This window comes from Tauraco erythrolophus, chromosome 4, assembly GCF_009769465.1.
Source record: "Tauraco erythrolophus isolate bTauEry1 chromosome 4, bTauEry1.pri, whole genome shotgun sequence".
NCBI classification, from domain to species: Eukaryota; Metazoa; Chordata; class Aves; order Musophagiformes; family Musophagidae; genus Tauraco; species Tauraco erythrolophus.
The window spans coordinates 81,044,991-81,058,189 of NC_141468.1; the positions used below are offsets into that span (position 1 = coordinate 81,044,991).

Here is a 13,199-nt window from a genome sequence, read left to right on the forward strand (position 1 = left end):
TCCAGTAAGTGATGTATGAAAGGATGCATTCAACTATAAGAGAGGTACGTGCTGCCCAAGCAGCCACTGCGTATCCCCATGGAGGGAAAGGCAATAGGCCAACCAGGAGCATATTGCAGGCTAGATCAACTCACAGAATTTTGGCCTAAAGGACAGAGCAGCTATATGACAGAGTACGTATGAGGGGATCTAGAGGGCTATGCAAACTCAAGAATCTCCCATACAAGCAGAGTATGAAAGGAAAGAGAGTATGGCTAAACTTAGTTGTTTCCCAAACACAGAGCAAATGGCAGAATAATGTCAACAGAACCCTGTGGCCAACTAACAGGCAATGTCTTTGTTATAGGACAACGTGCTCTGCTGGTGATGGCAGTTAAAGCAAATCAAACTGAAGAGCAGTTGAAGAGCATTTTACAAGCTTTTAGACTGCACATAAGACACGAGGAGGCACTAAGAAAACCATTAAGAAAGTTCTATTGCTAACATTTAGCACCTCTACCAAGAAGATAGGCTTCTACTAACAGGATTAGAGTAGAAATCAAAATGATTGTGTTCACATTCACCAGATTGTGGAAACAATCATCCTGGGAGCAAATCAATATGGAAACTATGCTACGCACAGGCAGCTACAGAAGTTGTCACTATTCATGTCTATTCTGTCTGGAGGGTCTGAGCTCTTCCACCTTCATGACACCAGCACTGCCCAATCGCTGTCTTCTCTTCCATACTGAAACAAAGCAAAACCAGAGTTTAAGAATAAAAGCTAAAATTAACAGTGTAAAATTATGGTAACTTTTTACATCTATCCTCATAAAAATTCATATCTATCACCCCTGATAGCAGTTTACATTATTTCTTATGCCTTTACTTCTGTCTTTGATTTCAGCAAAGCCTAAAGGCAGCTTGAAGCTTTATCCATCTTGCAATAAGTAGACTAGGAAGGGGCAATACTGATACTCGCTAGAGATGATAAAGAATAGTCCTGCCTCACTAGAGCTTTCCATCAATTTAATACAGTTATTCCCTGAGGTCAATTCACTAATTCATTCTGCCCCTGCTCAAGCTCCAATAAACGCATCGGGTTTATTTCTTTTTATTTTCAAGGTGGCTTTTTATTACAGCATTCTGTTGAATATGAAATAAAACCATCACAAAACCCACAGAGTACAGTTAGAATTGTAACCCAAATAAAACAAGTCGTCCTTCCATACGTAAACCAACACGATCAACAGACAGAAATGAAAGCAACCTACCACATGGAGCTGTATCCCTTTCAGGGGAGGATACAGTCCCAAGGCAGCACTTTTGGTTGTTAAACTGGCTCCATGTTCTAAAGCTCTTTGCCATCAGTCCTGTAAACAATGCTCCAGGGAGCCCCAAAAAGGCACACAGGGCTCAAGTGTGTAAGTAAAGCAGAGGTGGACAGACTAGTGACAGATCTAAGCTGGGAGCCCTTTCTCTCACAGTACCATATTCAGGGAGCTTGAAAGCATTTCACCAAGGAATAAAGACTGGTTTTAGAGGCTTTATATAGGCTGAAAAGATCACTTGACAATAATTTCTTCAGAGAGGATAACAGGAAGTTCCTCCAATCCAGGCTCTGCATCAGCAGGAAAGGAGATAAAGGGACATTAAAGCAGAGAAAAGACAATAGCTCCAAATAAGGATGAGCCTGAAAAACACATTTCTAGATCCACAAAGGAATGATGTTTCGTGTGCTTGTGTTTTACTCTTCAATCTAGCACATAAAGCCTCTAAACAACCTCCACATGTATCCCATCTACTTTTTCTTTTCTTTACTAATACTGCTGCTCCTGTTCTGCAGTCTGCGATGTGGTTGACTAAACACTGGTATGCTGCTACACAGGACCTCGGATGAATTACTTGTTCAAAGGATTTCCAGCTTACGTTCCCAAATGTCAGTGTGGTTGCCCTGGGAACTCTAACCAAGGAAAAGCAAATGTATCATTAGTTTAACCACAAAGCACAGGATTACCCTCATGTGAGGCAATTTTATTGAGGATGGGGGCAAAGGGCGAAGAGAGACATCTTTGACCTTTGTATCACTGCTTCTCAGAGAAAAGGTGGCACCCCTGCCTCCTTCAAATCAGAAAGCAGGCAAAAGCCAGGGGATTATTTGTACATTTTGCTGGCTTTAGGTAACAGAATTATCTAAGGCTCTGATGCTGACTTCAGGAATTGCAAGGGCTGCTCTGAGTTGCCATTTGACTACAGTTTGAACCTGCTTCCAGAATTAAAATGGGAATGAAGATGTTATACCACAATCAAGATGTTTTCATTACAGAAATAAAAGCAGATTTAGCTTCCTTTTCTCATTCTGTCAAAAATGTTGTGATCTCAGGCTAGTCAATCCCATATCTTTCCTCCCTCCACAGGTCCTGCTTTGTAAAAATTAGCATATCCATTCTCTTTCCCTGGTTGTTTTCCACTCACCTACTCATTTAGATTGTGTAACTTTGAAAACCATAGGGTTTTTGACTAAATGTCTGTTCACTTGTATCTTGACTGCAGTGTTTAAATGTGTTTTATATCATGTATTATAAACAATATATCTTATCTTCTATCCATCCCTTCCAAAGTTGCATCCTGATCTACACTTTAAAGGGTATAACAAAAGCTTGTTTATTCTCGAAGCATGGAATGCAAAACCACGAAAACATCTGAGTGGTGTTTCAGGGAGTGTATTCCCAGAGAAAAGAATCTCATCTCTAAATCTTCTAACTCAAGTGGTTATAGAAGACAGTGTACTATGACTAATTCATTCATGAGCATACCATTACTGTATACAATGTAAATGATTTAATCTAAAATCTTTATCAGCCTTTAGTAATCATAATTTCCACTCAGTGATATGAAGGAAAATGTATATCGCAGTGCTACTACTGTTTCTCTCAATTGGCATGATAAATGGAATCAGTTCTGCCCATGAGTTTCTAATTTGCCACTCTAGCTCTCGTTCCACTGAACAGCTGTTCAAATTCAAATAAATCCTGTTGAACACAGAAGACTCGCAGAAGAACAATGAGCAGCATGAAAACAGACTTGGAAACACAATAATGAAGATAATCTGAAATGTTAAACAAGCATGTACTGTACATAAGGGAATTGGTATCGTGATATTGGATATGGAGCCCTGCACCTCTTGGTCACAGGTTCAAATGCAGGACAATGTTGATACTGAGAATGTCCATTGTCCAACGTGAAATGGATACATTACCCTAGTTCAGGCAACAGCACAGCACAGAGACCAAAGCTGTGTTGGGCTGTCATTTCCATTGCATTTTATTCTTCAGAACTTGAATGTTCTTCAGAGTAACAGCCTCGGACTGTCCAAATGATATGACAGTAGTCCAATGATACCGTAAAGAGATCTTTTTTCCCCCTCCTGGTAGAATATATGAAAGATCTTTGTGAAAGATCCTGCAAAATCCCTTGACATTTTAAGAATATTATATATTACATCTTGTGTGTTGCAGCATTGTTTTCTGTATGACAACCTGGGGTCCATTTGGATATGAGATCATCTCTCCACAGACAGAAAAGTGCAGAAACATAATCTGCAACCACTGATTGACTCTTAAGGGAAAGCAGCCATCATTCTCTTTGAAATCACGTCTCTAACGATGAAGTGTTCTAACTCTCCTGGCTCTTTTAAAGAGGGAAGAAAACCCAGAAGTAAACACATACGTAACAGTCCAGCGCTTTCCAGGAGTGACGGATTTACTCTTGGCATGTAATTGATGAACATAAGGTATGTACATAGTCATAAGGCAAAAAGGTCCATATGCAGCATAGTCGTAAAGTGAAAAGGTCCAAGAAAGATAATGGTTAGAAGCAATCCACACTTTTTCAGCCTCCTCCTGAGCCTTGGCTGGGGGTGGAAAAGCAGGGTGATCGGGGAGGGCATGGGAGGAAGCCGCAGGGAGCAGGCTGGATAAATTTGTCTTAGTAATTCACTCACTATCTATTGGCCAAGGGAGAAAGATACATATTCCAGTGTTGTCTTCTGAAACAGAATTCTGGATTTCACAAGCCATTCTTCTAGACAAGATGGATGTTTGTCTCATGACACAAACTGCTAAGGCAGTACCTTAGTACCTTGAGTACATAACACTCAACAAGGAGCTAGAACTGGCTTCAACACTTTCTGATGCTGAGTTTTTCCACGACTGCAATTAGAAGTGATGAGCGGAGACTCACACTGATCACAACTAGTTGAAGGTCCTAACATATATTGCAAAAGCATCACCTAGGCATCAGAAGGTAACACAGGAGTTACACAAATGCTTTTGGCCATTAAAGATAGATTCCTGACATATTAACAAGGTGGCTTTGATACAGAGCAGAGTGTTATGGAAACAGTGATCTGTATGCATCCCAATGAAAAGCATATCAATAAGATCAGCTTATCATCTTTCCCTGAAACAAATCTGGACATATGATGACAAGAAAAATGAAGTATTGGACTTATTTTAGATAGGTGTATCAGGCACTTGGGATGAGAAAGATGAAATAAAACTCCAATATGTAGTGAGATTCTGGATAAAGGCTACATGTGTTCTCATATAGTAAGACGATAAAAATGTTACACGTAACTGAGCTGGGAACACGGAATACTAAGCGTTTCCTTCTCCTCAACAAATAATAAAATCTAGAATCAAAGGTGCCTATGACTCTTCCTAGCCAGCAGTCCTACTGTTTGAAGAGTAGATCCCAAGCCATTACAGTTAGCACAGCTGAAACAACACAAACATGATGGAGTGTCCCCATGAAAGTTGGCTCAGCCGCCAATGCAAAGCTACCACAATATCAGGAATTCTTTCCTCCCTGAATCACAGCCAGAAATGTCCGATACTATCCTAAACAACATATGACAGCAGACGGTAATTCATGAGTAGTTTTTGTCTGAGGTCTTACCAGAAGAACCCTGTCACAGATTATTTTACACACTAGTAAAGGGCCTGTAAAATAGAAAGAAAAATAAATTTTAGGACTCTTTCTTAGAAAGTTCTGATTATTTTGTGGGATTCATAGCATTTCTATGTGGTGCAGATCTCACAATCTTTCAAGAAGGTTCTTAGTTCAGGGCTTACTGGCTGGAAGATAAAAATTTTAGTAGCAAATCAAAGAACCTCTTGAGCCAAAAGTTAACATTGCAGAACAGTAACCATCAGACTTGAGTTGAAGAAATCATAACACTGCCAAGCAGCTGCAATCAGATCTTAAATAAAGGGGCTTGTAACTTGCCAAAACCTGCTCTGATCTCCAAATCCCTTATACCTTTGACTACATTAAATACAGAAAACAGGCAACTAAAATAAGACAGGCCACTACGTTCTGATCATTGACTTTAACTGAAATGCTATTGACTCCTACGCCCAGACATGGAGGTCAAGCACAGGTTCCAAATAGATTTGATATTTAGCAAATCATAGACGAAAGAACTGTTTTAAGAACAAGAAGCGACCACGTGATTGGAAAGATGCTGAGAAACCGAATTGGTGATCAGCTGGCTGCGCACAGTGAGTGCTTACTACTTCACCCATCTCTTTATTGATTAGTCTACATTCATTTGTGATCATGGTTATTAAGATGCTTCATCTACTTTTTCCCTTAAAAAGGAACCTATGACAACAGTAGCTGGATTTCACTGATAACAGTAATATCTTACAACTCTCACCCGGCTTCCAGGATGAACAAGGAAAAAACATATCACTGTCCATCCATGTCATATTTTCTCAAGGGGAAAAAAAAAAAAAAAAGGATACAGCAACCATAGTGCCTATAGCAATTATTTTCTGATTTTTTCAAATTTTCACCTTTTATTATTTTATCTGGTTAAAGAAGAGGAAGTACCGTACCTGGATATCACTCAGCTTATTCAGGAAACGGGTTGTTAACTGAGGTCCATTCTCCATAGTTGGAATGTGCAAATGCTGATATTGAATAAAGAAGTGGGGCAGGGGGGAGAGAGAATAATATATATAATAGCTTTATATACATACTGATACCTTAAGATCACCAAGAACTTTAATAAATATTTATTATCAAGCTTTCTAGCCCTCCTTACAAGTAGGCAAGAATTGTTGTAATGTTTTTTTACAGGAAGGCATGCTGAGCCAGTGAAAAGTCAGATCAGTTGAACTGGTTTTAAACAAAGGCTCATCTAAGCCTTTCAAAAGATCTGTCCAAAACCTAGAGTATATTGTACAGGCAAGAGTAGTAACACCATATACAGTATTTAATTTCAAAGTATATCATGCAGGAAAACAACAGGTACATTTATAGTACTTATCAAAAACACCTTGATGTCTCTCATATTATGTTAGCATCTGATAATATCAATACATTTATTCCATCTTATTAATTCAAGAAGTATCACCTTACAGACATTTACTGTACTCCTCATATTTAATGGAACAAAGCACATCCATATATGCACCTGCAATAATCCAGCCTTCTGAACTAACTCTGTGCTGGCTAAATAGCATCAAGTCAGCTTAACAGGCTGAATGCCTGTGGGATTCCACCTGTGTAGGAGAAATCTCCCATATGATGTATAGTAGGTGGAAGCAGCTGTGCACCCTCCTGAAACAGCTCTTCCATCAGAGCTGGGTTCCCTGCAACGAGGGGTAAAGAAGAGATGAACTTGAGAAGGAAAGAATGCAGTGGCTCAGAAGTTTCATTCCCTGCAGAAGTCTTTCCCCTCACCCTTCCCAAGTGCCTTAAATTTGGAAAAAAAATTTTAATAAAAGAAATGTCGGAGAATGTATTTTTCTATGTTTTCAAACAGTCTGGGAACTATATTTTTTTCCTTTTCTCAGGAATTGAGATTTATATGATTTTAGTTATTAAAAAACCCTAAAAGATGAGACGGGCAGTTCTCTTCTGACAACATACTAGTAACTCATTCGAGAAACAACACAATGACATCGTTCATCTTTCCAGGAGCCTCCGGCAGAACCCCTTTTCTATCTCATTTGTTATTTGCTTCAGCTGCAGTTAATTATGATAAAATTCTGAAGAAAGAATAAAAGGGTAGGGGGAAGAAAGACATTTTCTTACCTTGCCCTTATATAAAATATTTGAGATCGGACATACAATACAAGCTGTCCCAGCACCAAACATTTCCTTTACTCTGTTTTCTTCCAAGCCAGCTATCAGGTCACTCATGGTGATGTATCGTTCAGACACTTTAAATTCTCCCTGCATGAGAAGAATCAACCATAGAAATTATACAAAATTTAAAAATGGTTTGTATTTTTGTTTTCTATGTCAAAACATCTCCAATACAACTATTAGCCTAGTGGCAATCAGTCAAGTTTTGGCTGCGATCTTGTAATATTTTCAGACCTCCTAGTATCACACAAGATAAGACTCTAATCAAAAGAATGACCTTCAAGGAAGCCAGTGGTTTGTCAGGTACAATGCTGATGATTAAGTGGCACTTCCCTCTGATTTGGTACAGAGTATCAATATTGCATTAGGGAATAACACAGCAGAATTTGCCATGGGTTATGTGACACAGGATCTGACTCCTGTGTCACAGAGACATGGTCTCTGACACACTAAAGTTTGTACAAAAATTACTCAATTATGTCAAGAGAGATTTGCATCCCACTCTCGGACAATTCCTAAGCAAAATACGTTCTGTTAATTCTACCTGCAATGCCAACTAGATGTGATACATTTCTTTAATCACTGGCGAAATTCCACACGGTACCCTGCACACAGCTGTCACATACAAAGATGAACTGTACTGCAGGTATAAGTAAAGCAATTCACATTGGACAAGCTTAACACAGGAAGTGTTTTACCTTCTACAAGTGTTGAAGAATGCATAGCAACTCATTGAGAGGACATGTTTAAAGAACAAAAATAAACATCAAACTTTGAAATCTTCATTTCATGGATTTATGTGGATTTCATTGTCCTATCAGACCAAAATAAAGCTTAGCCCTTGTTTTATATGCAAGCTTTTAACATGAACAAGAGGTGCTTATGACAGCAGAAAACATGATTATCTCTGAACAGGATAGAATTTGGAGAGAGAGGCAAGGACATTGTGTAAGCAGAGTTTCAGATACATTAGGGAATGGATTTCAGGAAGAAGAGAACGACCTTTGTAAGAGTAGAAGACACCTAATTATTTAAGTGGACTGAGGTGAGGTGGCACACACGCTCCATGAAGTACAAGCCTAGCTCTCTTCACTGTAAGTTAGATTTAAGTGATATAACTGTGAACTGTATTTCAGGAGGTCTTTCGGCTGGAAGCTGAGTTAATACCAGGGGCAAAGTATCACACATACCTGTGTAATTCTTGTTACTACTCCCTAAACATAAGCCTGGTCAAAACCAGAAGGCAGGATACTGGGCTTGATGAATCTTCGACTGTAGAGTATTCTTATCCAAACTGCAATAAAATCTTTGAATACAGTACAGATAGAGCGAACAGTTTGCTGCATTTCAAAATATGAGGTAGTCCCAAGTGTCCAAATAAGTACTTGGATGGCTATGCTACAGAACTGGAATCTAGAAGCAGACGGATGACTTCAAGACTGGGGCTGGATTTTAGGCTGCATGCTAGTTCCTAGAAATAAAGGTGGGACCATGAAAACTAAGTGGCGAAATAGTGTGCTGATGACTGAAGTATAGCTGTGGTCACACACAGTAATTGTTTCCTTGCTTAAAGTTGCTGGTACCAGTGGATTTAATGAGAACTTCCATGTTAAATACTACATAGAGCTACTTTAACAACCTTGGTATTGTTCTGTGTGACAGGTGTGGGTATTCTGATGACGTTGCTGGGAATGTATGAATTAGCATGCCCTTAGTTTCCATTTAGGTTAGAAGACCAGTTGAACTTCAAGACACTGAGCACCAGGAATGCTTACTTTCATTGATGCTATAACATGATATTTGAAATCATTACTGCCAAGGTCAAAACACTCACCCACTTGCGTGCAAGATCCAGAATGCTTTGTCTTGTCACTCCTGGGAGGATGATGCCATCTAAAGGTGGGGTTGCCAGTTCATTTTCTGTCAAATACAAAAGAGATAGAAACACTACTATTGTTTCTTCATCTATTTTTCAACTAGTGTTTACCAATACTATACCAAACGTGAAAATTAAAAAGAAGTTGAATGATATGAGAAATGTTCCCTACCCAGTAAGATGCAACATTTATTAGAGTTCTATAAGAACACAAGTTACACAGATTCCAGTAAGTTGTTGAATGTTTGGAACCTTCTGAGTACACTTCAGAGGGTGGGGAAGAAACACATTTAATGCATTAATAAACACATGGCTAAAGTCTAATAGTAGATCTTATTCCTTAGTGTATTATGGATTCACTGTATAACTACTGGGAACCCTTGAATGGCTCAGTCTTCAAATTCAGAAAAGAGGGACACGAGGGAAAGCCATGTCTTATAATACCAGGGCAGATCACAACTTTCCCTGAACTGCTTTACTTAATTTAGGAATACGGGGTTCACTATACCTACTTCCTAGCATTAATATGACACATCTACCAGAAATTTTGAAGCTCATTTACTGAACAAGTAAAGCAGTGGAAACCTTGCCAATTGCATCTTGAGAGGAGACTTCCTTATTGGTATTATGTCTTAGTCTAGATATCCTTTTTTTTTTTTTCCCTTATTTTCTCTTTACACAAAAAGAGCAGGGTTAATAAAATTCCAAAAGCACCAACAATTCAAATTGTTCAACTAGTTTGGTGTGTTAGGTTGGTTTTTCTTTTTTTGCTTTTGAGAAAGAACATTAGATAAACGTTCATCTAACATAACTAATGAAATGGTAGATAAATGGTAACCCATACTTGGTAAATACTTCAATTACAATATAGAAGTTTGTATGTAGTCTTCCATCTGACCATCTCAGCAAATCAGACTTTATCAGACAATACTGAGCATTTACTCTTTCCAACAGCCAGTCTCTTTTAAAAGACAGTCTCAAATTTTCACTGAGAAGTGAAGACACCCACAGTAATACTCTTCATATTTTTTTTCTAACAATTTTCTCTTCCCAGTGAGAATCCATTATTTTTCTTGATCTTATAAGGATACTATCTCCTATGAAGACAGGCTGAGAAAGTTGAGGTTGTTCAGTCTGGAGAAGAGAAGGCTCTGGGGAGACCTTCTAGCAGTCTTCCAATACTAAAGGGGGCCCACAAGAAAGCTGGAGAGGAACTTTTTACAAGGGCATGTAGTGATAGGACAAGGGGCAATGGATTTAAACTGAAAGAGGGCAGATTTAGAGTAGATTTAAAGAAGAAATTATTCACTCTGAGGGTGGTGAGGCAGTGGAACAGGTTGCCCAGAGAAGTTGTGGATGCCCCATCCCTGAAAGTGTTCAAGGCCAGGCTGGACGAGGCTTTGGGCAACCTGGTGTAGTGGAGGGTGTCCCTGCCCATGGCAGGGGGGTTGGAACTAAATGATCTTTGAGGTCCCTTCAACCCAAACCATTCTATGATTCCTATGATTTTATCCTGCTCATTAAATCCACAAGTCATTAAGGTTTTTGATTCATTTTTACCTCAGTCATATAAAAGAACAAGATATGTATCTTCATGTTTTTATTATGTCCCCTTCTCCCTATCTAAAAAAAATCCCTGAATACAGGACTATTTGAACCAGTCTCAAAGGAGAAGCTGTCCTAAAAATATTTCTATAGGTCCTGCGAAAACTAACAGCGGGGTAGAAGACAAAAGCACAGTATTGAACTGAGAGAGCAGGTTGAGCTCAGCTGCTTAACACTGTTTTCCATGATCAGCTAGATAATTCAGCACACCAACACTGCCTGCCAGCCAGTGCATACACAGCTCTAGACTGACTACAGTATGGGCTCTCTCCTGCTCTGCCAGAGGGGGCTCAAAGAGCTGGGGTTGGAGAGGGGAAATGGAGGATAAATAAACGGAATGGTTCATTGAATCTGCTACTCACTGTCCATTCTCTCGGGAAATGTCTGTTACTTTTCAATACTGCATTTATTTGTTTGGACTATAAGTTTTCGTACCTATGCTTCCATATTCCTTTTATGAGGATCCATACACACGTAAGTAATAGAATTCAACTGCCATACCAAAAAGCTGCCCTAGAACAGGCTATATATTCTGATCTGGTTTGACTAACCAATAGTGCCATTCCCTAAACCATCCCAGACTCCTAAGTATGGCAGCAGTATCTTCTTTCTCATACAGTCAGGAAAAACAGCTTTTTTTTCCTGGAGTCTGTCTAGCATCACTCCTAATTCTGATACATGTCTGGTCCTAATTCTGGCACAACTATCAAAAGAACAGGACTTAATTTTCCACAAGCCACAGGGCTCACCCGATTCTGGACACTGAAAACCTGATAATCTGCATTTGTGATCCAATCACAGAATCATAGAATGGCATAGGCTGGAAGGGACCTCAGAGATCATCTAATCCAACCTGCCTGTCATGGGCAGGGACACCTCTCAACTAGATCAGGCTACTCAAGGCTCCATCCAACCTGGCCTTGAACACCTCCAGGGAGGGGGCATCCACAACTTCTCTGGGCAATTTATTCCAAAGTCTTACCACCCTCGTACTGAAGAATTTCTTCCTAAGATCTAATCTAAATCTGTTCTCCCTCAACTGAAACCCATTTCCCCTTGTCCTATCAGTGGACACTCTTGTAAAAAGTCCCTCCCCAGCCTTCCTGTAGGTTCCCTTCAGGTATTGGAAGGCAGCTATTAGGTCCCCCCAAAGTCTTCTCTTTTCAAGGCTGAACAATCCCAGCTCCCGCAACCTGTCCTCGTAGCAGAGGTGCTCCAGCCCCTGGATCATCTTTGTGGCCCTCCTCTGAACACACTCCAACAGATCTATGTCTCTCTTATGGTGGGGACACCAGAACTGGACACAGTATTCGAGGTGGGGTCTCACAAGAGCAGAGTAGAGGGGGAGAATCACCTCTCTTGACCTGCTGACCACGCTTCTCTTGAATACATCCCAGGATGCGGTTGGCTTCTGGGCCGCATGAGCGCACTGCCGGCTCATGTTGAGCTTCTCATCTATAAACACCCCCAAATCCTTCTCTTCAGGGCTACTCTCAACCCACTCTGTGCCCAGTTTGTATTTATGCCTAGGATTGGCCCGACCCAGGTGAAGGACCTTGCATTTTGACTTGTTGAAGCTCATGCAGTTTGCACTGGCCCAATTCTCAAGCCTATCAAGGTCCCTCTGTATGGCATCTCTTCCCTCAAGTGAGTCCACGGCACCACACAACTTGGTGTCATCGGCAATCTTACCGAGGGTGCACTCAATGCCGTCATCCATGTCACTGACAAAGATGTTGAATACCACTGGACCCAGAACAGACCCCTGAGGGACACCGCTTGACACTGGTCTCCATGTAGACATTGCACCACTGACCACAACTCTTTGAGTGCGACTATCCAGCCAGTTCTTTATCCACCGAGTGGTCCATCTGTCAAATCCGTGTCTCTCCATTTTAGAGACAAGGATGTCATGTGGGACAGTGTCAAATGCCTTGCACAAGTCCAGGAAAATGACATCCGTTGCTTTACCCACGTCAACCAGCGCTGTAGCTTTGTTGTAGAAGGCCACTAAACTAGTCAGGCACGACTTGCCCCTAGTGAAGCCATGTTGGCTGTCACCAACCACCTGGTTATTTTTTATGTGCCTTAGTACAGCTACCAGGAGAATCTGTTCCATGATTTTACCTGGCACAGAAGTAAGGCTGACTGGTCTGTAGTTTCCTGGGTTGTCCTTGGTCCCTTTTTTAAAGATGGGGGTTACGTTTGCCCTTTTTCAATCTGTAGGAACCTCACCAGACTGCCAGGACCTCTCAAATATGACCTCTCAAAGCCACTTCAGCTGCCAGTTCCTTCAGGACCCGTGGATGTATCTCATCAAGTCCCATGGACTTGTGCACCTTCGGGTTCTCTAGGTGTACCCAAACCTGATCTACTCCTACCCTGGGTGGTTCTTCACTCTCCCAGACCCAGCCAACATCCTCTGTGATTTGGATGGTGTGGTTCGAGTGGTTGCCAGTGAAGACTGAGGCAAAAAAGTTGTTGAATATTTCAGCCTTCTCCATGTCCTCAGCAACCAGGTCACCCATATCCTTCCGGAGGGGCCCCACATTGTCTCTCATTTTTCTTTTTTCTCTCA

At 40.6% G+C, this 13,199-nt stretch overlaps 1 protein-coding gene across 7 annotated transcripts in view; it reads right to left on the reverse strand.

Annotated features, from left to right (window-relative positions):
- Positions 1 to 649: 649 nt before the first annotated feature.
- The window catches only part of BCAT1 (branched chain amino acid transaminase 1), a 30,166-nt gene continuing 17,616 nt past the window's right edge, over positions 650 to 13,199 (reverse strand). For 5 of the 7 annotated variants that reach the window (XM_086610576.1, XM_086610573.1, XM_086610574.1 and 2 more), the window contains 4 exons: positions 8,975 to 9,060; positions 7,087 to 7,227; positions 5,883 to 5,957; positions 650 to 727 (listed from right to left, as the gene is read on the reverse strand). In XM_086610576.1, coding sequence (XP_086466702.1) covers positions 686 to 727; positions 5,883 to 5,957; positions 7,087 to 7,227; positions 8,975 to 9,060 — 344 coding nt within the window. In that variant the 3' untranslated portion in view covers positions 650 to 685. The remainder of the gene's footprint in view (positions 728 to 5,882; positions 5,958 to 7,086; positions 7,228 to 8,974; positions 9,061 to 13,199) is intronic. The other 2 variants (XM_086610577.1, XM_086610575.1) reach the window with 1 other exon arrangement.